At 39.8% G+C, this 23479-nt stretch overlaps 1 protein-coding gene across 4 annotated transcripts in view; it reads left to right on the forward strand.

Annotated features, from left to right (window-relative positions):
* The window catches only part of vti1a (vesicle transport through interaction with t-SNAREs 1A), a 145806-nt gene that overhangs the window by 86935 nt on the left and 35392 nt on the right, over nucleotides 1–23479 (forward strand). For 2 of the 4 annotated variants that reach the window (XM_058062703.2, XM_058062704.2), the window contains 2 exons: nucleotides 7771–7841; nucleotides 10469–10541. In XM_058062703.2, the coding sequence (XP_057918686.2) occupies nucleotides 7771–7841; nucleotides 10469–10534 (137 nt within the window). In that variant the 3' untranslated portion in view covers nucleotides 10535–10541. The remainder of the gene's footprint in view (nucleotides 1–7770; nucleotides 7842–10468; nucleotides 10542–23479) is intronic. The other 2 variants (XM_058062700.2, XM_058062702.2) reach the window with 1 other exon arrangement.

The following is a 23479-nucleotide window of genomic DNA, read 5'->3' on the forward strand; positions in this document are numbered from 1 at the left end:
CATTTGGATGCTTCAGTAAGACCGCTTGATTAAGTCCAGGCAATTTGCTCGTAGCGGCGGCGGCCTTGCTTCTGCTCCCGCCTCGCCGCCACCGGCAGGGGTTGTCGTTCAGGTTAATTTAATGGAGTTTGTTAGGCGTGTTTAACACAATGGCGCCGCGGCAGTCGGGCACGCCTGGGTGCATTGTGAGGAGTTTGTTTAGCATAGCTGCAGATTTACATATGAATGCGTTTGACTTTTGTCGCTAGCTTTTGGTGATTGTGTTTATTGTAAATGTTGTGTAGAAGGTACACAATGTGGGGAAAAAATGCAGGGACGGTTCTCGCCTCATCGGTTCCAATTGAATGAGACTAAGAGGGGGTTTGGTTCTCGGTTTTCAGTTCTCGTCACCTTGGCTCATTTTTGAACAAATGCTTGTATTACCAGTTTTTCCCGACACCGGATTGGGTCATTTGTACCCATTAGACCCGCGTCTTATCATTCATAAGAGTCTTATGTCTTTCTGTGCACCGATTGTCCAATCAGGCATTTAAAGCAGTGGCGGAAATCTTTTTTTGTGCCTCGCTTCGGTCTGACGGACAGACAAACGATGTGGCGGGGGAGCGGCGAAGAGGGGGGGTCGGGGAGGTTCAGGCGAGCCGAGACTTTTCCCGCGGAATGATGAATAGGCCAAGTTGAGTGTCTGACTAACGGAGATCTGTCTTAATCAGAAGTGATTTGTCAGAACAGGAGCCGTGCGGGGTCAGGGCTCCGGTGATGAATAAAACACACAGTCTGGTGAAGTGAAGAAAGCCCCCCCCCCCCCCTAGAAATCCACCCTGACTGCCCTTCCACCGCTTATACGACAGGAAGGGCCCGACGTGAAGGCTAAGCCTGGGATAGACTTCGGGATCCGTTGCGTCTTACCTGGAATATTCAGTTTCTGGAGTAGGTCAGCCTCGACTAATCAGAAAGTTGACATCTAACACCACCTGGATTAATACGAGAACCTTCAGGGTGGGTGTCATCCTTGTTTTTTTATGGTGGAAAATGGATGGAAGGATCCGGGGACCGAATCTGGATATTAAAACCGTGCAGTCCACATCTTGCGATCTCCAGTGAAGGAAACCTATGATCTGTGGGACATAAACCAACCAAAGTATGGACTCATGAGTCCTCCTCAGCGCCCATACCCGGAGGGGTACACCCCATCTGTCCTGTCCTACGTACAGTTCTACACTGATCCTGTCCTACCCACAAAGTCCATCAAGGTTTTTTCCCAAATCAAAAACATGGAACCCTGGTGTAACGAATGCAAAACCACTTACTTTTTGACGACTTCGGAGCTTGACTCTCAGATAAAATGCCCGATTTTGAATTTGGTGATTTTTGACAAAAAACGTAAGGGGTTAGTATGTCGGTTTTTTTTTTCATTTTTTTCAACTTGCTTCTAATGCATTTTTCTGTCAAAAATAAAAGTGGAACCCTCAACAGGGGGCCCAGAAGCATCCAAAAATGGCATAAAATGCCATTGTTTGAGAGCGGTGATTTTGTTTGTTTTTTTTTACAAAAAAACGTATGTCATTTAAAAAAAAAAAATTTCAACTTGCTTCTAAAGCACTTTTCTGTCAAAAATAAAAGTGGAAACGTCACACACACTCAACAGGGGGCCCCAGAAGCATCCAAAAATGGCATAAAATGCTATTGTTTGAGAGCGGTGATTTTTGACAAAAAACGTAAAGGGTTAGTTAGTATGTCGTTTTTTTTCATTTTTTTCAACTTGCTTCTAATGCACTTTTCTGGTCAAAAAAACAAAGGAAACCTCACACACACTCAACAGGGGGCCCAGAAGCATCCAAAAATGGCATAAAATGCCAGATTTTGAATTTGGTGATTTTTGAAAAAAACGTAAGGGGTTAGTATGTGGTTTTTTTCTTTTTTTTTCTTTTTTTTCAACTTGCTTTTAAAGCACTTTTCTGTCAAAAATAAAAGTGGAAATCTCACACACTCAACAGGGGACCCAGAAGCATCCAAAAATTGCATAAAATGCCATTGTTTCAGAGCAGTGATTTTTTTTTTTTTTTTTACAAAAAAACATTTTTGTTTTCCATTTTTTTCAACTTGCTTCTAATGCACTTTTCTGGTCAAAAAAACAAGGGAAACCTCACACACACTCAACAGGGGGCCCAGAAGCATCCAAAAATGGCATAAAATGTCATTGTTTGAGAGTGGTGATTTTTTTTTACAAAAAATGTATGTCATTTTTTTTTTCATTTTTTTCAACTTGCTTCTAATGCACTTTTCTATCAAAAATCAAAGTGGAAACCTCACACACACTCAACAGGGGGCCCAGAAGCATCCAAAAATTGCATAAAATGCCATTGTTTCAGAGCGGTGATTTATTTTTTTACAAAAAAATCAATTGTCATTTTTTTTTTCATTTTTTTCAACTTGCTTCTAATGCACTTTTCTGGTAAATAAAACAAGGGAAACCTCACACACACTCAACAGGGGCCCCAGAAGCATCCAAAAATGGCATAAAATGTCATTGTTTGAGGGCGGTGATTTTTGACAAAAAACGCAAGGGGTTAGTATATCGTTTTTTTTCGATAGATCGACTTCCTTTATTGTCATTGTACAATAACACAGCAATGAAATTGCCAAATTTTGTTACATCCAGGCATAACGACAATAAAGACGTCTTGATCTTGATTTTTGATTCTTGCAATCGTTTAGCATCCGGAGACAGATTCTAGATCTTAACTGTGTAGCATCCATGGACCAAATCCAGATCCAGATCAGGGAACATTTTGGAAATCAACCATTCTCTGCCAGGAAAACCGGAGTACCTGGAAAATGACAAAACCTCATAAAGTATGAGTGTTCAGAGAAGCCCAAGCCGGAATCCAACCTTTTTCCAATGAGTAAACACAGCTAACCACTCTGCTACCGTACCGGTTTGGTTCTCCAGAGTGGGGGTCCCGTCTTTACCACCCTCCGCACCCTCACAACTGATCTCCTGCTGCCCCTTAATGCGGCAACTCCTAACTAACTTGGACAAGAGTTTGTTGTTCCTACGGGGTTCATCTTGCGTAACGCTTCCCGTGCGACCGAGCAGTTGGCACCTCTTTATTTTGGAGCTAAAGCCGAGCTCTTTAGCAAGACAGTAGCCTCATGGCCTGTGGGCACAACATCACAAATACATCCCAGTGTGGGTGCAACTTTGATGGAAGGTGATGAAAGTGTGTCACCAGGCAGTTGTAGAAGTTGTTACTCCCTAAAAAAAAAAAAAGATGGGGCGGAAAAAAAAGGTTCTCTGGAAGTGTACAAAGACAAGGTAACTTTATGCACTGGGGGGGGGGGGAGTCGCTGGCACTTGACTGCTCTGCTCTTCGTGTCTGTTGAGTGAGAGAACAATGAAAAATGGTCGAAAAATTTATCCGGCCCCTGTTCCTCACACCTCCCTTAAATCTCCCGTGGGTGCGCCATAATCCATTGGTTGGATTGTGAGGTTTGTGTGTGGTAAGTGTGTGTGGTAACCTTAAAAAAAAAAAAAAAAAGATGGCTACCGTTTAATGAAAAGGAGACTGTCAGGTCTTGTACCCTTTCAGCTCCTTGAGGGGAGGGGGGCACAAAAAAAATGTGACAGCCGAGGGTGAATCGCTCTTAGATGGTGTGTAAAATAAATGTGATTTGTCCATGTAGTGGCAAAAGTTCAGGGCTGTGGAACTTTCACGGGCGGATTATCCTCAGCTATTTATCTTTTATTATTATTTTTTTATGAAATACACTTGAATACAAAGGAAATACAGCTGGAATGGGTGCAGATTCTGAAAGATCTAAAAAGCTTTCTTTGCGGGTTATTGTGTGTAGCTGCTCTATAGGAGTCCACAACTCAATACATTCATTCATTTTCTACTTATCCTCATGAGGGCCTGCTATTATGGACAATTTGGAGTCGCTAATTAACCTAGCATGTTTTTGGAATGTGGGAGGAAACCGGAGTACCTGGACAGAGATGGCCGAGAGTGGGATTGAACTCAGATCTCCTCGCTGTGAGGTCTGCGTGCTAACCACTCGACCACCGTGCAGCATGAAAAACATGTATTTTCAAAATAAAATTCAAAAACAATGCATTGAAAAGTAATTGTTCCTGAAATTTTGAACTCAAAATGTTGACAAAAAGAGATGTTGTGATATTTTAGGCAAAAGCAGCACCAGTTTCCATCCCGCCCAGCCCGCCCAGTACTGGTCTTCGCACATTAATGCAATATTCATCATCCTTCTGCTATTCTTCTTCTATTTTTTTCTCCCGTGAGTCGCATCACTCGTAGGTGGAAACACATTAACACGCAATTATGAAAACATTGCCGACAAGGCACCTGACAAGCTCGTCAGTGGTCACTGTCAGTCTCCTGTCCCATGGGTTGGATATACCAAAAATAAAAAAATAAAAAAAGCACCCCTTCCGCATAATCAATATAACCGCACGGCTACGGCGCTAGCGTTTAAAAATGATGGGAGGCAAGAGGATGAATCGGAGAGGAAGTGAACAATCTTTGCGTGGATCAAAGACAGGCTTTCAAACGCACCAAACAAATTGAGAATAAACAACACAGTTGCTGACTGTATTACACTACACAGGTGCCGCGCACACCAAAGGGCCCACGTGCTGAGCGTCTGTACGGGGAGGGGTGCAGGAGGGGGGGGGGGGGGGGTACAAGTGCAAAAAAAAAAAAAAAAAAAAATGGGGCTACATCTGGCAGCTAAACAAGAGCGAGTATAACAGAAAAATGGGGGATAAAAAAAAAAAAAAAAAAGAAGACACTGTCAAATGAACGACACTCCCATTCATCCCAAACCTTTTAGTTCCCGACACTGTAAGTGACTCAAATGCGTCGCTTCCTGCCTTCATTAATTTCTAATCTGGGAAGCAGACAGATTGAAGGATACCCAGATTAAACAGCGCAGTCACACAGTCACATGTGACAAATAGGGCAGATTAAAAAGACTGAGCGCAGGTATTAATAACCATAACAGAACACTCCTCCCCTCCTCCCCGTCCCCCCCGTCCCTGTTGGAGTAGAACAAGGAAAAGACAGGAATGGTGGCTTGTAGAAGGAATCTTCTTTGAAAAGACACGAGCACATCTATCCATCTCTGGAAGGGCTGTGTTGTGTCTCTTAAATAAATGACTGTGACAAGCGCCCTCCTTTTATGTAGATTATTGGAAAAGTTTCCTATGTGGAGAAAAGGAGGTCTCAAATAATGCAGGGGGGTACTGTCATACATATTTTGTTAAAGCAGGAGTGGAAATATTTTGACTTGTGGACCGCATTGAGTTAACAAAATTGTCAAATTTGAACAAAAACATATACAGTAAAGTCTTGTTATATCGATATCGCTTAAAACGAATTACTACTTATTACGATACTATTTTCATTTCCCGGCAAATTTTTAGTCTTTTATGATATAATTAGCTCCGTTAGTACGATACACGGTTATTATGATAATCCGGTTACTACGATGCCCTTTTCATCTCCCGCCAGCCAATTTGGTCTGCTTATATCGATACAAAAGCAGCTTAAATCAATCTTTGCTTAAGGATTTCAATACCAAAAAAGAACACGGCGAACGGCTGCTTCCAGTCAACTTTTTCACACTTCCACCACCAGAGTGCAGCACACACAGCGGAAAACACCCGTCCCTCGCGCCTACCCCTCCGGGTGGCAACACCTTCCCTATCGATAGTTCCGGGATGAATTATGTCCCGGTAACCGGTAATCACTACAGCGTAAGTTTATTTTTATTTACTGTAGTACAAAAGCATGCTAGATACGCAATCCATCAACTCAAGGAGAAAATTACATGCCATATCAAAGATCCGCCCACTTTTAATGCAGTTTGGCGCAGGATCGGATATATGGATAGTCCGGTTATATCGGTATTTTATATCGATATAACGAGACTTTACTGTATCAGCATTCTCATGTCCCTTTTTCAGAAGCACTTTAAACATCAGATCACATCACCCCCATGTAGATTATTGGAAAAGTTTACTATGTGGAGAAAAGGAGGTCTCAAATAATGCAAGGGGGGTACTGTCAAACATATTGTGTTAAAGCAGGGGTGGACTGCATTGAGTTAACAAAATTGTCAAAACGTAAGGTAATCTTCCATAGAGCAGGTACGATTCAACTTCTGTCACCAAATTCTGAATTATTTCTGTAAAGTTAGCTAGGCGTAGAAAAGTGAAGCGATATTCCCGTGGTTTGATTTGTGTATGGATGGACGGGAATGCGGGAATTGGCAAAAATGTTGTGTTTTTTTTTTTGTTGTTGTTGTTGTTTCTACTGAATGTTTTCTGCTCGACCAAGTGGTCGGAAACTCCAAATCTAAAAGTGTCCATTTTGATGCTAGCTTTTAAAATGTCTGCTACGTCTTCCCTCGTATTTAAGCTATTACGTGTGTAAATAACGCTCCTCCGGGCCAATGTGCCGGAGTTTATTGTTGTTTCAAGCCAAGTTACTCATTATTTTGGCAAGTGTCCATAATTCCATTCAGTTTAAGTCAATGTTGTTCACAGTAGTCTGCTTAAAAACTTTATGATTTTAAGTAAAAACAAAAACAACAAAACACCAAAAAGAGAAATAATTTTTTAAAAAGGCACATTAAAACAACGCAGGAGATGAGACATTGAACATACCATCGCCCCCAACTTGTTGCTCGTTAGCAAGTCAAATATTCTCTCCCGGTTTAAACAGCTATTAACAATTTAAATAACCCCTGCGCGGCGGCCTCGCTCTGACTCGCTTGTTAAATATCTCCGTACCCAAAGGTCTATTTAACAAGCCCCATTATTATTACGTTACATTATGCGCCGCACAAGCACCAGAGAGCTCTTGTTTAAAATGGTTTGCTCCGAGCTAACTGTAGGAAAGAATTAGTGTGGAAAAACCTGAAGATTACGACTGAATGAATTAATTTTTTTTTCCTTTGCTTGTAAATCTACTGAACTGGTACCAGTGCTAACTGATTCATGGTTTTTTCCGCGACTATAACGGAAAAGTTCATTGTGGACTTTAAATGGTCCTGAATGAATGATGGTGTATATGTGTCACTGGTGACCAGTCCAGAGTGGACCCTGATTCTTGTATGACAGGTCAACTGGGGTCATCTCCTAACGAAGTCAAGCGGTATAAAAAAATGACGAAATTCCTTGTTTGAGTGCGTCTTATTTACACAAAATGACAGCATATTGAAAGTGGATCTATTATGATAATTTTTTTGGGTCTTTGTATTGAGTTGTAGCGGCATGGTGGTGTAGTGGTTAGCGCGCAGACCTCACAGCTAGGAGACCAGGGTTCAATTCCACCCTCGGCTATCTCTGTGTGGAGTTTGCATGTTCTCCCCCGTGTATGCGTGGATTTTCTCCGGGTACTCCGGTTTCCTCCCACATTCCAAAAAAACATGCTAGGTTAATTAGCGACTCCAAATTGTCCATAGGTATGAATGTGAGTGTGAATGGTTGTTTGTCTATATGTGCCCTGTGATTGGCTGGGAATTATATTTTTTTATGTTGTAGGATAGCAGACCAAATCGTGGAGATACATGGTTTTCATGGCATTATCTCCGTGCTAATATATAATGGAGCTGCCCAGTGCTGAAAATCCTTCAAAATCCATCTTCCAAGTGCTTCAATTTGACCTTGAAACCCTGAAATGAGGTCACATCACAAAAAAAACAAACAAACAAACAAAAAAAAACATCTGCTTGTTGTTGTTTCCACAGAACAAGTGGGCCAAGAGATCCTCGCCAACCTTCACACCGACCGTGAGAAGATCCAGAGAGCCAGGGAGAGGGTGAGTTGCCAGATGGACACGCGCTTACAAATCTTTTGGGGGGGTCAATCATTGCTCGCTGCGCTGCTCGCGGAGCAAACACGACGTGTATGCATGCACAATGACTGTGACATCCAGCGCCTCGGGTGCGCCTCTATTTGTTTTACGTCTTGTAAAATTAGTCATCGATATTTCCCGACCATTTGAATGACTTTGATTAAACACACATGCAGTACTTTCCGTCTCCATGCCCCCCCCCCCCTCCTTCTTAAGAATAACCCGAATGAAGAGCCTTACCTTCTTCTTACAAGCAGGTAGGCAGAGACCAACCAAACACATGAGAGGGGTGCCCCACCCCTGGCGCCCCCCCTCCTCAAACGCTGAATGCTTAAAGATCACAACAAGGCAGTGGGCCTCGCTCAAGCCTTTTCAAAGGAAATCAAACATCTCCTTTCAAAATGGTGTCTACCGAGGCTACTTCCCTTTCTTTTGCTTCTTTTTTTTTTTTTTTTTTTTAACCCCTCTTTCGTGCTCTCGCTCCTTTCTTCCCAAGAGTCTTCTTTGCTCGGCCCCCCCCCCCCCACCCCCCCACTGCACACACTCATACACCGGGCCTTTAAAGTCGAGTTGTGGGGCAAAGTAGAAAGAATATAGAAAAATAAACACAATTAAAATGTTATTGGTAACAATTTCATATTGAAACAAACACTTAAAATTAATTGATTTGGACAATTTTGAATCAATATAATAAGTTATAAATTTTAGAACTATTTTCTTATAAGAAAAAAGCACACACTCAGCAGGACGGTGGCTTTGTGTTTTGCTTTTGTGGTACAAAATAGAAGCCGACGTTTGTCTCAACTTAAGGGTGAAAGGAGCGAGCCTCCACCACCAGGACATCAGCCCGGTTCTGTCAGAATTCAGGAGGCAAGTCGGTAAGATAAAAAAGAGGAGTCGGTAAAGTGGAAGATACAAAGCGAAAGCAAAAGATAGAAGGGAGATTGAACCCCACGACTGCATTTAATCCACTTGCTAGTCAGTCAGTTCTAGTGCTGGTTTGGTAAAACCTCGGGTTTTTAGTCTACAAAAGCATCTGGGGGCTCAAATTAGGCCAGGGTCACACTGTGAGTTGTTACAGCTGTGGCTGTAGGCAACCTCCTTTGTGGAATTATTCACTTTTCTCTTGTTAATATTCATTCATTCATTTATTTTCTATACCGCTTATCCTCACAAGGGTGGCGGGCATGCTGGAGCCTATCCCAGGCGGGGTAGACCCTGGACTGGTGGCCAGCCAATCACAGGGCACATATAGACAAACAACCATTCACACTCAAATTATAAAGTAATAAAAATTTGTCATTACAAATAAGTTAATTAAAACTAAAGTAAAATCACAATTAGTTGGAGATGAGCTGTATGACTATTTGACCCCCTGTATGATTATTTTTTTTAAATAAAAAAACCATAAACTAATACAAATTATTAATTGGAATAAAGTAATTACAAAATAAACAAAAAGCACAAATGGACCTAATATCCATCCATCCATTTTCTGTACCTCTTATCCTCACGAGGGTGGCGGGCATGCTGGAGCCTATCCCAGGCGGGGTACACTCTGGACTGGTGGCCAGCCAATCACAGGGCACATATAGACAAACAACCATTCACACTCAAATTATAAAGTAATAAAAATTAGTCATTGCAATAAGTTAATTAAAACTAAAGTAAAAGCATGCTGGAGCCTATCCCAGCTGTTTTCAGTTGAGAGGCGGGGTACACCCTGGACTGGTCGCCAGCCAGCCAATCACAGGGCACATATAGACAAACAACCATTCACACTCACATTCATACCTATGGACAATTTGGAGTCGCTAATTAACCTAGCATGTTTTTGGAATGTGCGAGGAAACCGGAGTACCCGGAAAAAAACCCACGCATGCACGGGGATAACTTGCAAACTCCACACACGAGGGTGGAATTGAACTCGAGTCTCCTGGCTGTGAGGCCCGCACGCTAACCACTCGGGCACCGTGCAGCCCCACATATTTACAGTTAACACGAATACACTAGGTGTTACGTATGTTGCCGGTGTTGCATGTTAGCATGCTAGCAATGCTAAACCGGAGTTCCCGGAGAAAATCCACGCATGCACGGGGAGACCGTGCTAACTCCACACAGCCCGAGCGGGGAATCGAACCCGACGCGCTAACCACTTGCACACCGTGCGGCCCAGTTAATGAAATTCATTATGGAAAATGAGTTTTCATACGTTGGAAATAACCGTCTCCCTTCAATTTTTGATCACTTCCTGTTATTGATGTTGTTGTTTTAGTTTAATTTAGTTTAATTTTAGTTTAATTTAGTTTAATTTAGTTTAATTTAGTTTAATTTGTAGTTTATTTAATGTAAAAAAAAATTTTTAAAACAGTGACACATGTATACTGTTCATTTTACCTGTATTATCCCGTTTTTATAAAATAACTTATGTTGAATGATTTTTTTGGACCAAAATGTGCAGGATTATGACTGATTATGACAGGATCTACTGTATGCTATAACTCCTGTTTTTTTAAAAGCTGAAGTGAAAAAGTTGTCCCTTTAGTGGCAAAAACCGCAGGACTCATCCTTTCATCTTCCTTTCCTTCCAGCTGAGAGAAACGGACGCCAACCTGGGAAAGAGCTCCCGCATCCTGACGGGCATGCTGAGAAGGTAAGAGGCAGGTAGGAAACTTTTAAGAATAGTGCCGTCTGTCTGCTCGCATCACGTCTACAGACGTTCTTTGCAGTATTTGTGTCGTCATACACATACAGAATCTATACAACCGAATTGCCACGGGGAGGTACTGGTACTTCGATTGTGTGTCTTAGATAAGCGCTGTTGTTTACTTTATCCACTTATGACATACGTTTTTTTTTTTAGCATAAGAGTTGTCACATTTGACATCCAGCAACTTTGCACCATAAAGGATTAGAACAGGTGGACTAACATTAGCCTATTCATTGACGAAAAACAAACACTAAACTCATCTTTAAGTTATAGATAGATAGTCATTGCCTGGCTCCCGAATAATAATAATAATAATAATTTAAAAAATAATAATAATAATAATAATAATGTGGTGAATAAATCGATGACATCAAATATCAACAACAATGTACATCGTAAACAGTAATTTGTACATTGTTGTTCATATTTGATGTCATCTATTTATTCTCCACATTATTATTATTATTATTTATTATTATACGGGAGCCGGGCAACGACATTTCGTTGGCAATTTTACTGCTGTGTTATTGTGCAATGACAATAAAGGAAGTCTATATATATATATATATATATATATATATATATATATCTTGCCGGGGTCTGATCGGAGATGGTATAATTTTCATAAGCAAGGTTTTTTTTTTTTCCTTTGTGAAGAAATGAGTACTCGCAACTTAAAAAAAAACTTCTCTCAAAAGTGAGGCATATTTTTGTTCATGTTCGGTGCTCATAAACAGTGTTGGGACACCCAACATTATTTTTGTCTTGTGCTTTGGTACGTGACAAAAAATTTAATTTAATTTAATTTAATTTAATTTAATTTAATTTAATTTAATTTAATTTAATTTAATTTAATTTAATTTAATTTAATTTTTTATTTAATTTTTTATTTTATTATTTACTATCGCACCCAATATAAAAAAGTATGTGTTGCGGACATACCACTCCTGAACCTATAGGACAAAAAATTAAAAAATGTAAATTAAAAACAAAACTTAAACTATATTAAGAAAGCAGGAAGTGAACAAATACGAGGTACATTATTTAAAAAAAAAAACAAAAAACAAACTGTATTATGGAAAGCAGGAAGTGATCAAATGTAACTGTTACTGATTGTAAAAGTCCCAGATGGAGGGGTAGGATTTAATAAGCTTTGCTTCTTCCTACTCCTTTTGGACATGTGGAACTGTAATATTCAAATGAAATAAAACCATTACCATTACAAATACTAGGGAACCTTTAAAGACTCCTCATTCCTGCCCCCGGGATACATGGTGGTGGTCTACCAGTTAGTAATATTAGTTTATAAAACTCCACCATCAAACAACAAATCATTCAATGCCCCCGTCATGCGTCCTATGCTTATATAAACACAAATACTCGTGTTGTATCACATATCTCCATTTCATAAAGCGCCACTCCTTGAACCGTGACGCTGCTGTTTTATTTCCCACTCGCTGTTCCTTGTGTGTTTCTTTTTGTGTGTGCGTGGCCCCCACTGTGTATTTTGATTAAGAGTAATATGTAAATGACAGCGTAAATGTAAAATCCAGTGGCTGGGAAGGAAGTGCCAATTGAAATGGATGCTTCAGTGCCCGTAGACAATTTGTGTGTGGGGGGGGGTACAAGAGAGGAGAGGCCTGAGGAGCGCTGTGACGCCGACTGTAACCAATATTTTTGCATATGTCTCCATTTTGTCAACTTTGATTACGAAGGGGAAAGGCGGGCGAGCAAGGCGGGGTAGGGGGGACGGGGGGGGGGGTTGTCACCCGTAGCTGTCCAGAAATCATTCATCATCCTGTCGTCCGCCCTCTTTTCTCCACAACGCCCTGCTCTGTCCCTGAAGTAAATAACACACTTATTTCAATATTATCATATTAATGTTAAAGTTCAGCTGTCACCTAATGGGACGACTTAATCAGACGTAGCATTTCCGTACCCCCCCAGCCCCCAACACACTTTTGTTGACAGGCCCCGTACCTCCTCTGTTTAACGCCCGGCTCAAATCAGGATTTATGAGCACTCTTTTTTTCCAAAAGTGGGGGGGGCATCGACTGAGAGGCTCTTTCTTTGATGACCACCCGCCGCTCGGCGTGATGGAAACGCCGCAACGTTCAAAGTAGAAATATTTTGATTGTCTCGTCGCTATTTGAATAAAAATACCGTGTAAGTCAACGATGTCGTCCTCGTTTCCCCTCTTAATCCTTCACTTACCCTGCCGGTTCGATACCTTTTGATTAATAGTCGTACCTGCACACGGCGTAGTACTCGTTGCTTTTTACTGCAGGGCTTTGCATTGTTCTGGCGGACATTTTTACACAAAGCTCAGGACTGGATTTGTCCCTGCACTGTTATTCGTACACGTGGTCCTCGGTTTATGGGATTCCGAGTCTCCAAGTTACGTATTCCCGCTTGTAAATTAATAAAAAAAATTATTTATTGCTCTCTGGTTCTGCTAAATTTTACTTATTGTGTAGAAATATGCGGTAATAACTATAAAAGCAATCTTCACTCGCTGAATGTACTGCAAAAAAAGGTCAGTAAGGATAATTCATAATGCCGCCTAAAATAATGCATAAGGCTAAAAACAACAAATTAGCTAAAAATGTCATCCAATACTTCTCTACAAGAGAGGAGAAATATGATCTCAGGGAAGAAGTACATTTGAAACACTTCTATGCTAGGACTATGTTATGCTAGCCATAGCATTTCAGTATGTAGAATCAAACTATGGAATGGATTGAGTAAGGAAATCAAACAATGCACAACGATGAGCCAATTCAAGAAAAATTAAATTAAATTAAATTAAATTAAATTAAATTAAATTAAATTAAATTAAATTAAATTAAATTAAATTAAATTAAATTAAATTAAATTAATATATTTTTTATTAAATTAATATTTTTTTATTAAATTAATATTTTTATTATTTACTATCACACACAATATAAAAAAAGTATGTGTTGCGGACATACCACTCCTGAGCCTATAGGACAAAAAATTAAAAAATGTAAATTAAAAAAAAAAACAACTTAAACTATATTAAGAAAGCAGGAAGTGAACAAATACAAGGTACATTATTAAAAAAAAACAAAAAAAAACTGTATTATGGAAAGCAGGAAGTGAACAAATATAAGTTACTGATTGTAAAAGTACCAGATGGAGGGGTAGGATTTAAAGCTTCTGGTCGACTGTGTACCACTCCTGAATCGGACATGTCCACCTCGACAGAAAATTGAAGAGAGGATGTGTGCGAAGGATGTGTTGACCTGATTGTTCTGTTACAATGGTCGGCACGTGTGCCAGGTGTTACGGACCCCAGAGCACTGAAATGTAAAAAAAAAAACATGTATTTCATGAAAACTTCAGTCTTTGTCGTTTTTCTCTCACCCCGTGTCCAAGTGACTCGCTCCTCCGGTGTAGTTTATCACCCCGGCTGAGGAAAAATTAGACACTCATTAAACTGACTGTCAGGGATCAAGAAAGCCAATTAACTTTAAAGACTCGATTATTTCGAGCCACACGGATGCATTTCAAATAGTTGTTGTTTGTTTAACTAAGATGTACCTTCTACTGTGTTTTCCAGGGGAAAGTACAGGTGTGTTTATTCAAGATGTATATCCTCAATTGTCACGCATATGGTACTATTTCTATCTTATAGTACCAATGCAATGTACATGTACATTGTGTTTGACCCTGCCAAATACTGGCATTACATGTTTTTTCAATGTTTTACTATATAACTAGCTTCCTTTTTGCTGAAATTAAATATTTTCAAGCTAAATAAACTAAAATGCAACTTTAAGGCATTCAGAAAATGCATTTAAAGACTTGATATATGTAGTATTTGACACTGATCAATAGGTATCAGTAATGTTACTGTAATATTGTGCTTCTCAAATGCCAAGCACCATATATGCTAACATTAGCATGCTAACACCTAGCATGGTAGCGTTAGTGTTAGCATTGCTAGCATGCTAACATGCAAAATTGGCATCATAACACTTAGCGTATTTGTGTTAACTGTTTATATGTGGGGCTGCATAGTGGGGGAGTGGTTAGCACACAGGCCTCACAGCTAGGAGACCCGAGTTCAATTCCACCCCATCTCTGTGTGGAGTTTGCATGTGTGGGTTTTCTCCGGTTTCCTCCCACATTCCAAAAACATGCTAGGTTAATTAGCGACTCCAAATTGTCCATAGGTATGAATGTGAGTGTGAATGGTTGTTTGTCTATATGTGCCCTGTGATTGGCTGGCCACCAGTCCAGGGTGTACCCTGGATGGGATGGGCTCCAGCACCCCCGCGACCCTGAATGAATGAATGAATGAATGTATTGAGTTGTGGACTCCTATAGAGCAGCTACACACAATAACCCGCAAAGAAAGCTTTTTAGATCTTCCAGAATCTGCACCTATTTCAGCTGTATTTCCTTTGTATTCCAGTGTATTTAATAAAAAAAATAATAAAAGATGATAAATAGCTGAGGATAAGCGGTAGACAATGAATGAATGTTTATATGTGTAACTTTTTTATAATGCATAAAAATGATACTATGCTCATGTTAGCATGCTAATAATGCTAACATGCTAACGTCACTTTGACGCCACTTCCTGTCCACCACCAAATCTGTAACACTTTTCTTTCAACACACACGAACATGAGTCTTAAATGATGTATTAAATGGCTTATTTATGGTTTCTTAATGCTCTTAACTACAAAAATATAAAATTTTTATAGAAATAATTTGACTTCACAGAAATTGAGCCTGGAAACAATTTACTGTGATAAATTATAGATTACAAAAAAATGACTTATTAGATTACTGTTTATTGAGTTTTTTTCCCAATTAAATTCCATTTTCCTCCGCTCATCCAAGTCTTGGTCTTGGATTGAGAATCTTCTTTAACAAAAATGCTGTGTTTTGGTTAAGGCCGCTTTGGATTTGACCGTCGTTAGCATCCGCAAACGTCATACTCACTACTAGTGGAACTGTTGGGATGAAGTAAGCCTAGTTTTGATCACTGGGTTAGATTCCATTGGGAAGAAGCGTGCCCAGTCAAGGACAATGTAGCAGGCAGGACAAGAGTAGGCCAGTGAGGGTGGGGGGGCATTTTGAACCATCGTGGTTTTCACGGGGAGGAAGGGGGGGGCTGGCTGGCTGGTTGGCAGCTGATCCCACATGCAGGTGGTCGACTCAGTCGCCAGACAGATCAAAAAGTCAAGGCCCCGGGTGGACCTCCCTTTGAAATGGGAATGGGGCCTAGATATCAGACGGAAAACATAAGCAAGCTCCGAGGCCACAGAACAGCTCCATATTCATGGGACGCGGGACTGGCAGGAGTGACGGGCAGGCGGGATGGACATCACTTCAAGCTTTCTGAGGAGGACTCGTGCTCGATGCCGGACACTCAATAAGGGAGTTAGCCTGGGGTGGGGGGCAACATACTTCAATGCACTTTCTTGGGATATACAGTACCTCACATTTAAAGTATTTTTATTACACATCATTTCGAGTGCTGATACTATATTTTAGAGTAGTCAGTGTACAGCTTGTATAACAGGAAACAAGTACTTTTCAGCGATTGTTGAACCCAAGTTACAAGAAAACTGTTTTGTCTGCAGTCAAACGTGGTGGTTGTAGTGTCATGGTTTGAAGGGATGCATGAGTGCCGCCGGTACAGTTGAGCTGTGGTTCATTGTCAAAAATTTAAAAATGGTTCTGGTTACTTTTAGGATATTGTGTATGGCGTTTTATTAGGGAAATACTGTACACACCCACGCAGTTGGTGCTGTCTGCGGTATGGATATGTAGGTCACGTAATTGGAATGGAACTCGCAACCGCAACACGGTCGTCTCCGGAGCCTTTTTCAAGTGTGAAAATGTTTTAATTAAAACTGAAAGAAGGAGCACAGTGCTGTTTTGATGTTTTGCCTTCCCCTTTTTTTATTGTGTTTATTTATTTATCGCTGTTGTTTTAGGGCGAGGCTGCTGTATTTAGGCCACACTTTGAGGTATCGTTTGGGTACCCAAATATCCTCATCTGACCTCACGACGGAAGCCAAAAGCTGAGCAGGAGAAATTCCTCCCGGATTCCATTTTCTCTCTGATCTCCATTTTGCTGTCATGGTAATTCCATGTTGCTGCGTTTAACCGCATCGGCCTTTGCTTACGATGCCATACTGTCACTTCCCACGGGGGTCAGTCCTATGTTGCCTGGCCTCTTGGGTGGGGGGGGCTTTTTCATGTTCAGACGTCTTTTATTTTGGCAGAGATGCAAAGTTACAAACATGGATTGTATCTGACCCCGCTGCAAAAAAAAAAAAAAACATGCCAAACTTTTAAGCGACAAGATGGGATCAGCTGTGGTTTTACTTTGTGGTCGACTTACCCTTTAAAAGCACGACATTTATTTAATTTATTTTAGGTTAATTGAAGTCATTTAGCGTGGTTGCATTTATTTATAATTATTTAGACAGTTATTGCTTACTCTATATCCAGCATGTTTGTTACTCTTGTATTTGTTAACAATCTCATTAGAATTATTATTATTATTATTAATTTATTTTTCTTCTTTTTTTCTTCTTTTTTTCTTCTTTTTTTCTTCTTTTTTTCTTCTTTTTTTCTTCTTTTTTTCTTCTTTTTTTCTTTTTTTTTTCTTCTTTTTTTCTTTTTTTCTTTTTTTTCTTTTTTCTTTTTTTAAAAAAAAATTTCTTTATTATTATAAAGAATATTATTAGAATTATTATTATTGCTATTTTTTCTATTTAGCAATTTTCGGGATGCTTCAGCAAGTAGCTGTAACCACTTTTAAAGTAGCTCTCTAAATTGTTTATTCATTTATTATCAAATCCGATACCAATAAAATTAGAAATTGGGTTTCGGCAGTAGTCTGAAAGTCCTCAGGAGCGCTTCATAGTGTGACCAATCACAGCGGAGTCAGTGTGCCTGCAGGCGTGCCGTCGATGGAATAAATTAGATTAAAACAGACCGTTTTGGAAATCTAAGGAAATACAGCAGGAATAGGTGCAGATTCAGGAAGATCTACAAAACGTTCTGTGCTGGGTATCATCTATAGCTGTCCTGTAGGAGCCCACAACTCAATACAAAGTCCTGAAAATTAGCTTAAAGTAGCTTCAAGTCCCATTTTCTCAAGTTTCACAAGTGATATGCAGTACGTAAATTGTGGTTTTGCCGAAATTGAGTTGATTTTATGGTTTCTTTTTTTAAAAGCAAGCAACCAGTAGCAGGGAGTATTAAGTATTTTTTATTAAGTAATTATTAATTTTATTAGTATCTTGATGATGTAATGTCAGCAGACATTGTGTGTGATTTCTGAGAAGCTGAAGCGAAACCCAGGGTCCTTTCGGTAGCTAAAGCTGGACTGAAATGCTTTGGAAATATGATAACAATGAGAATGAAAGTAAGAATAAACTGTTTTGCGGCACTGATCTTTAAGTAATCATGTAAAAACTGTCAAAATATGTTATTTTCGTTGACCATTTTTCATCTATTTATTCATCTTCTCACTTTCATTCGCATTTCAGTCGAGATTCAGCTTACAAACGTTCTAAATTTAGATTTTCGCACCTTTTCAAAGCGTCTTTCAGCTTTTCGGAATTTACACACAATGTCTGCTGACATTGTATCATCCGGTTGTTTATATTGTGTGTTTAGTTTTCATGTACATCTACATGTAATTAGTCTCTTTTTTTATTCTATCTACATAAGTCAATACACATAAGTAAATACAATGTGTCTATTTACTTATGTGTTCCATTTATTTGACACCATGACTATAGTTTGTGCTGCATTTGTGACAATTGATCACCTTTTTGGACCCTTGTGTCATGTTTTTTTTAATTTTTTTTATTTTATATATATATAGTTGTGTGTAAAATCAGCTCTTTTCTCCTCTATTTTGGGGTTTATTCTTGAATAATCATTAGCTGTTTGTGCGGGTCCAGGCCTCCACTGCTGGGACAATGGCCTCAGCCTCATTACTCGCCTAACACTGCCGCGTTTCTTCCCTCCGGCATCATCTTTTTCCTCTCTCTCCCCCCCTCCTCCTCCACTCAGCTCGCCCGTTAGAGAGTGCTGATGAGACATTTTTTTTTTTTTTTTAGCAGAAAGGGAAAGACACATACACATACAGGAGCCAGGGCTGGAGAGGAAGCTGTTGTTGACAAGGACAAAGAAGACGTGTTGTTTTTTTTTTATAAGGGATGCGTTTGTCTGTTGAGGATCCAGTCTCTTAACTGCAGCTGCCAAAGCCACGTATTCTTCTTCCCCCCCGTCGTATATTCCTCAAACTCTTGCAGGGATTCTGGGTTTTAGGAACGAAAACGGAAATATTACAGCACTAGCAATATAAGCCATCACAAGTTCTGGCATATTTTAATTGGAACTACAGTGGATTATTTCAAGTCATTCGGAATTTGACCAAAATTTTGAACCAAAAAAAAAAAAAAAATTGACCAAAATTTTTCTAAAGTTGCACAAAACGTCAGCGTCAAGACATTTACTTGAGGATGAATGCTTTTTTTTTGGCTTTCTGACTAGTCTCAATAAGTTGTAATAATAAGTCACTTGTTATCAAACTTAACTTGTTTTTACACTTGTCGAACTTGATAAGTACCGTATTTTCCGCACTATAAGTTCCACTTTTTTTCATAGGTTGGCCGTTCCTGCCACTTGTACTCCAGAGCGACTTATGTATGTTTTTTCTACCTAATTTTGCGTTTTTTGCTTTGTGCGACTTATAGTCCAGAAAATATATTTAAAAAATTATATGCTTATTTTTTTGTGTAGCTGAATAACCATTGTGTTGCAACACAATGCGACTTATACTCCAGTGCAACTTATGTATGTTTTTTTTCCGACCTAATTATGCGTTTTTGGCTTTGTGCGACTTATACTCCGGAGCAACTAATATATATACCGTATTTTCTGGGCGATAAAGAATATTTTTTTTCATAGGTTGGCCGTTCCTGCGACTTATACTCCAGAGCGACTTATAAATGAAAAAACAGTTTGTAAGTGGTTTGTAAAATAAATTACCCGCAAAAAATGCGACTCCAGTGTGACTTATGTATGTTTTTTTAGACCTAATTATGCATTTTTGGCCTTATGCGACTTATAGTCCAGAAAATACGGTAATATATATTCCTTATTTTTCGTACTATAAGTCACACTTTTTTTTCATAGGTTGGCCATGCCTGTGACTTATACTCCAGAGCGACTTATAAATGAAAAAACTGTTTGTAAGTGGTTTGTAAAATAAATTACTCGCAAAAAATGCGACTCCAGTGCGACTTATGTATGTTTTTTTAGACCTAATTATGCATTTTTGGCCTTGTGCGACTTATAGTCCAGAAAATACGGTAATATATATTCCTTATTTTTTGTACTATAAGTCGCACTTTTTTTTCATAGGTTGGCCGCTCCTGCGACTTATACTCCAGAGCGACTTATAAATGAAAAAACTGTTTGTAAGTGGTTTGTAAAATAAATTACTCGCAAAAAATGCGACTCCGGTGCGACTTATGTATGTTTTTTTCGACCTAATTATGCATTTTTGGCCTTGTGCGACTTATACTCCAGAAAATACAGTAATATATATTCCTTATTTTTCGTACTATAAGTCGCACTTTTTTTTCATAGGTTGGCCATTCCTGCGACTTATACTCCAGAGCGACTTATAAATGAAAAAACTGTTTGTAAGTGGTTTGTAAAATAAATTACCCGCAAAAAATGCGACTCCAGTGCGACTTATGTATGTTTTTTTCGACCTAATTATGCATTTTTGGCCTTGTGCGACTTATAGTCCAGAAAATACGGTAATATATATATACCTTATGTTCCGTACTATAAGTTGCACTTTTTTTCATAGGTTGGCTGTTCCTGCGACTTATACTCCAGAGGGACTTATAAATGAAAAAACAGTTTGTAAGTGGTTTGTAAAATAAACTACCCGCAAAAAATGCGACTTATGTATGTTTTTTTTTACCTAATTATGCATTTTTGGCCTTGAGCAACTTATAGTCCAGAAAATACGGTAAATGAGACTTGCTTATGCATGAAGTCTAGACTGCCAGCTTCTGTAAAAATGTTATTCCCTGCTTTTAGCAACAGTATATATTTTTTGGACAAATAACGACAACAGCAAAAATAGTTCATCTTCATTTCCAGTTTGTGACAACTTCAGTGTTCTTTTCGGTTCTACACCTTCACCTCTACAAATACTCATAGGTCGCGTCCCGTCTCCGACACGAAGGCGATGCTTCATCGACCATCTTAGTTGATGATTTCTTCTTTTTTTTTTTTTATTTGATTTGATTTTTTTTTTTTTATATTTTCAACCCTCCTTTAACCCTGACTTGACTGTCATCCTGACGAGATGACTGGAGATCAGTGGCGCTCTCGTGCCTTGAAGTGGCTCCAGGTGTCACTCCAAGGGTACCCGCCTCGTTTGATGTGCCGTCAAGCGTCTGTTGGGCCACGGCACCCTTCTGATATAGCAGTCAGAAGGGAGAAAAGATGGTCGCAAAAGTTCCTCTGCTACTTTTCGAGTGATTGGGGGAGAAAGGGGACCGTGGAGATAATGCTAACCGGGAAATACAATAGGCGCTTACTGTTTACTGTTACTCTTCAGGGGGTTATTAGCACTAGCACTTATTCAGCATTGGACCATTCATCCAGAAGCGTCCGTCAAGACGTAAAATAATGAGACCACGTCAGCACAGAGGAGGGCTTTCTCCCTCCGCCTGGGTCCGCCTGGGTCATCCTCCCCCTCGTCTCCATCGACGCCATTATGAGCCCATTTGAATAGATAATAAGTCTTCACAATATCACACAGAAGGCCTGGTTTTCTTTTGTTCCCCTGTGCAGATTTATGACCTTAAGATGCAACAGATGATGTGGAAAAATATGAATTCCACTTCACTGGTACACTGGTTCACTGGTTACATCACATTGCGATTCGGGACATTTCTTTCCTTGTAATAAAATGTTTAATTCCCTAAAACCTGCACAGAAAATGTATTGTCACATTTTAACCTTCTTAATTGCCATACATTCATTCATTCATTTTCTACCGCTTATCCACATGAGCGTCGCTGGGGTGCTGGAGCCTACCCCAGCTGTCTTCTTCAGGCGAGAGGCGGCGTACACCCTGGACTGCTGGCCAGCCAATCACAGGGCAGTGTGAAACGGCGTACCCTCTTGCCCAAAGTCATGTGGGATAGGCTCCAGCATTTCCCGTGTCACTAATCAGGATTAAGCGGCATAGAAAATGAAGCTTTATTATTGATACATAATACATTTTTTTTACTATTATTTAATATAATTTATTAGTCATTCATTCATTTTCTACCGCTTTTTCCTCACGAGGGTCGCGGGGGTGCTGGAGCCTATCCCAGCGGTTTCCTCCCACATTCCAAAAACATGCTAGGCTAATTAGCGACTCCAAATTGTCCATAGGTATGAATGTGAGTGTGAATGGTTGTTTGTCTATATGTGCCCTGTGATTGGCTGGTTGGCCACCAGTCCAGGGTGTACCCCGCCTCTCGCCTGAAGAAGACAGCTGGGATAGGCTCCAGCACCCCCGCGACCCTCATGAGGATAAGCAATAGAAAATGAATGAATGAATGAATGAAAACTTGTTTACCTGTTTTTTTTTACATTACTAGAGCCCCCCAGACATGAACTAGCACCCCTATAGTCACTTTTACACTTGTATTACCCAGTATAGTAATAAAATAAGACAAATGACTTGTTTGATGTGGGTTGATGTAAAGTTTGAGTTTTAGCTTGGCGTGGGTTCATACCCTTGGTAGGTTTCCTCCCACATTCCAAAAACATGCTAGGTTAATTAGCGACTCCAAATTGTCCATAGGTATGAATGTGAGTGTGAATGGTTGTTTGTCTATATGTGCCCTGTGATTGGCTGGCCACCAGTCCAGGGTGTACCCCGCCTCTCGCATGAAGAAGACAGCTGGGATAGGCTCCAGCACCCCCGCAACCTTCATGAGGCTAAGCAGTAGAAAAAGAATGAATGAAAACTTGTTTACCTGTTTTTTTTTAACATTACTAGAGCCCCCCAGACATGAAATAGCACCCCTATAGTCACTTTTACACTTGTATTACCCAGTATAGTAATAAAATAAGACAAATGACTTGTTTGATGTGGGTTAATACCCTTGGTAGGTATTATTGTGTAGGTTTCCTCCCACATTCCAAAAACATGCTAGGCTAATTAGCGACTCCAAATTGTCCATAGGTATGAATGTGAGTGTGAATGGTTGTTTGTCTATATGTGTCCTGTGATTGGCTGGCCACCAGTCCAGGGTGTACCCCGCCTCTCGCCTGAAGAAGACAGCTGGGATAGGCTCCAGCACCCCTGCGACCCTGGTGAGGATAAGCAGTAGAAAATGAATGAATGAACAGATGAGCTAATTGTATTATTAACTTTATTGTTATCATTATTAGTAGTAGTAGTAGCAACTAATTGTTGCCATATTGTATTGAGCAGCCAGGACAGAGTACTTGTACTACTTTTGGTTGGTTAGCTTAGTTGTTGTTAAAATCGGCAAAAAAAAAATCAAGACATGGCGTCCATTCCCACTGAGGTGAAGTCTCACATGAAATGTTGAAGTTTTACAAGAAATGCAGAGGTTGTCTGTGTATTTTTTACTGAATATTTGGGTCAAAATAAAATAAAAAACTTCACGGGAATCAGAATTGAGAGGTTCTACTGGATAGTTATTTTCTCTCAATTTGGACTTTTGGTTATTTTTCTAATCCGTCAATCATTCGGTGCACCTCCGTGTGTATCATCCTAACGGACTCGGCGGATAGTGCAGTCAAACAAAGACAACACAGTGCTGCCATG

This window comes from Doryrhamphus excisus, unplaced genomic scaffold (genome assembly GCF_037039965.1).
Source record: "Doryrhamphus excisus strain RoL-2023G ecotype Guam unplaced genomic scaffold, RoL_Dexc_Guam_v1.1 HiC_scaffold_24, whole genome shotgun sequence".
Taxonomy (NCBI): Eukaryota; Metazoa; Chordata; class Actinopteri; order Syngnathiformes; family Syngnathidae; genus Doryrhamphus; species Doryrhamphus excisus.